General features: G+C 41.1%; 1 protein-coding gene across 1 annotated transcript; it reads left to right on the top strand.

Moving 5' to 3' along the window:
- The first annotated feature begins 1,184 nt into the window (after positions 1-1,184).
- Positions 1,185-3,228, top strand: LOC140927482 (chromosome transmission fidelity protein 8 homolog). The gene is made up of 3 exons (XM_073377143.1): positions 1,185-1,323; positions 1,476-1,587; positions 2,868-3,228. Exons 1-3 carry the CDS (start codon positions 1,301-1,303, stop codon positions 3,087-3,089), a joined length of 357 nt encoding a protein of 118 aa, XP_073233244.1. The 5' UTR covers positions 1,185-1,300; the 3' UTR covers positions 3,090-3,228.
- Positions 3,229-3,523: the final 295 nt, after the last annotated feature.

Below are 3,523 nucleotides of genomic sequence, written 5' to 3'. Positions count from 1 at the left end.
CAGGTGTAAATCGCTTTTTGGACGTCTTTGAATTAATTAAAAAAAACTGATTGAATGCGAAATGAGGCCTGTCAGACGAGGTTGTGGCATCACAGGTAGCCCAAGCTCGAAATATGAGCATCGGCGAACATCAGCATTGTTGTGTAACATTCAAAATATAAGGATTTGTATGGGAAAAAAGCCTATCGTTTCTGTAACCTACGAAAATGAAAGGATTTCAATAAAGAACAGCTTACAATGTGTATTACGTCTCTCCTGTGTGGTCCACGGACTGATATACAGCCGTTTTATGGGTTTTTAGCCTGTGTACAGACGTCCGCCCCCCCTCAGGCCTCCTGAGGGAGGGGGGACGTCTGTAAAGCCGGCCTCATGGGCTATTGACTCAGAGCCCATTCGAGCTCAATTACTCCTCGAGCCCGAATGGGCTCTGAGTCACAGAGGCCGTCAGGGCGAGAGGAATAATTGTGTTAGTAAAATCCAACTAGTTGGTAAAAAATATCAAGACAAAACAACTTTAGCTAGCAAAACGCAATTCAGCTGCTATTGTTTTGGTTTTCAAAGCCGGCGCTTTCGCCAGTAGCGGGCTGTAACGTATAGCCTAGCAGTAGCTCAACCAATCAGAACGCAGCACTGATAATAGACCACTAGTTGGATTTTACTAATTGTTAAGGGACGAACCATTAGAAAACGTTTGAGAGAGGCGGGCAAAGTACAAAAAAAAATATTCGCGCAAGGGAAACTTAAATGAAAAAAAATTCATGCACGCCAATTAATCCTAAAAAATATTCATGCTATGGCCTAAAAAAAATTCATACAAGGAATTTGATAACGAAAAAAAATTCCTGCGGCTCGAAAATTCCCCCCCCCCCCCCCCATAACTTTTCTAATCAGGGTCCATCCTAAATAGCTTCATTATGGACCCGTGCTGTTTCACAAAATGTTACAAGCGTTTTTGATTATCTTGAAACAGTTCCAAAGGGCAACCTACTGTTGAAGTTTTTTTTTTGTACGATACCGTAGTAACGCGTTTTCCAGTCCAACTGATTTTAGGGACTTATAATATGGACTACGAATTAACACTTGAGACAGCCTTTTAAGGCTAGGACGAATACACGGTTCTTTGATCAGCGGTCGATCAAAATAACGCGGTAGGTACTTGATGTATGGGGAGTACCTACCAACAACGTTAGCTCCCCAATTTCCCGCGAAATTTACTTGGCCGTGAAAACTAAAAGCAGGACTAAAAGCAACCATATATCAGGGAAGTCAAGCTTCGAAACATTTTAATGTGCAGTTCATAATGGTTCAAATAATGATCTCAATGTAAGTATCGAAGAAAATCCTGGTATGTTATCGTCTATGAAGCCTTAAAACTCAACGCCGTCATGTTTCTTCTTTCAATATTCCTTCCAACGATCTTAGCACGAGATGTAAGCTAAAAGTATCAGGTTGTTGTTGTGTTCTTTGTTGATCAGGGCTCCAGAGGTCGATAACTGGATGATTATCGAGCTTCAAGGAACACTAGAGACTAAAGAGGACGTCAGTTTGGAAGGAAAGGCCATTGGCGACTTACATTTCGACGCAAAGGTCGGTGCATGGTGACTGGTCGTTTCGCTAATGCATCAGTCTATTATAACTACGCCCCCATCTCCCCCCCGGGCTATTGCGGGGCATTAGCCCGCCTTTTCATTCCCGTGGGTGGGGCATTAGCAAATTTTGCGATGCCCGGGGGTCGGGCATTTGCCAACCCCGGGGCCAGCCCCGAGCTTTTGACACCTGGTTTCCTATCTAAAGATTACTACACAGAGGAGTTTACTGGAAAAACGAGCAGATTGGCTCATCTGGTTGGGGGGTGGGGTTGGCTGGGTGGAGCTGGAATTCAATTGACGAATACATAACGTCCCATTCGCTAACATCTTATGTCATCCCGCTAAGAAACGAAATGAGTGCTGTGCATGTATATGAAATTATGTCAATAATATCAGGAATTTCTCTTAAAGCTCTTAAAATGCTTGGACATATAGAGAGACTGATCATTTGTTACATCCTGGGTGGCCTGGGAGGGGGGGGAAGTGAGTTGTGTTTATCTATAAAACTAAGTGTATCAAAAATGTACTCTCTTTAAACCCCACCCCCCTCACATTTTGACATGGAAAAATTCCTCTCACTCTTTGATAAAAATCATCCCCCACCCTCCCCCAAAGAACTTCTTCATCTCTCCACCCCCAAAATGAACAAGTAGTCCCTTTTTATAGCTCACATGCTATGAAAACACGCTAACCTCATTTTGCCGGGTCACTTAGCCTGCCCTTTGGGGTGTTAGATGTAGCTAAATGTAATTTAAACATGAGAAAATGCTGACCAGCAATCTCCACCGCTAATTGTATGTGAGGGCGGTCTTAGTCTTTAGCAGGACTTTAGTAACATTATTTTACAGTGCTCTTGCAGAAGTAATTCATTTTGCTCACGTTACCCTCGTGTGCAGTAGCCTTAGCTGTTTTTACCCCCAGCCTTCCCTCCCCTTTGGATGTTTGTCTTGATAAGTATCTGTGCATTTCTCCACTGAGATTCTCAGTGTGACGGTGCATGGTGGGTGCTGCTCACAGGGTTTTCATGGTTACCTTCTAGGCTCGCTTGCGGCTCACTTCGGTTTCACCAGGTTCCTTCCCCACGCCCATCTTTTGTTGATTGGTTTAAAAGGAGAGAAACTTTCAGTATGTTAACTTTTCAATGACAAATTTTTAAATGTAATCTAAATTTTGAGCTAGTAGCTGAAGCAACATCTTGCACTAACCTGCTTTCCATTGATATCATGTTTGTTGACTTAAAATTTTAATTTCTTTTGTTTCTTGCCATTGTTTTTGTAGGGAACACCTATGCTTATTATTGGACACCATTTACTTGCTGGTAAAGTAGTGGATCTGGACAAACCCTATGCTGTGTTACACAAGAAAGCAAATATAGCTGAAAACGACAATGGAAGAAAAGGAGATACACACTATGACATATGCGCTTTGGTGAAAAAGAAAATTATCTTTAAGACCAGACCCAAGCCAATTGTATTCAAGTCTGTTCCTATTTCCAGGTGACATAAGGAATCAATTTTATGTACTATTGTTATAGTACTTTGTCAGAATATTATGCAATGCTCCATTCACACCAACTAAACATGTTTAATTAAACCAGGTTTTTAAAAATGAAAAAACTGACATGGACAACTGGAACACAGGGTTTCACACAGGATTCAAATGAAATTCAAGATTTGTAATTTGCACTAAATTTGCAATCAATTTAAGTTAGTTAGCAGCTTATATGAAGGAAAGAAAATTCAAACTGTTCAACTAAACAGCTTTTAAACATGTTGAAGCTTTGGTGTGAACGGGATGATTGGCAAATATTTACCTCAGCTAGGAGGACCTGTTTATTTAATGGACTGGCATCTGCTAAAAAATATCAAGCGAACCATTGTACTCCAATCTATCTCATGTTTCTAGTTGATAAGTGTCATTAAAATATCAATAAT

This window comes from Porites lutea, chromosome 2, assembly GCF_958299795.1.
Source record: "Porites lutea chromosome 2, jaPorLute2.1, whole genome shotgun sequence".
Taxonomy (NCBI): domain Eukaryota; kingdom Metazoa; phylum Cnidaria; class Anthozoa; order Scleractinia; family Poritidae; genus Porites; species Porites lutea.
The sequence above is the reverse complement of the archived record's forward strand: the minus strand, read 5'-3'. Positions and strand labels throughout refer to the sequence as shown.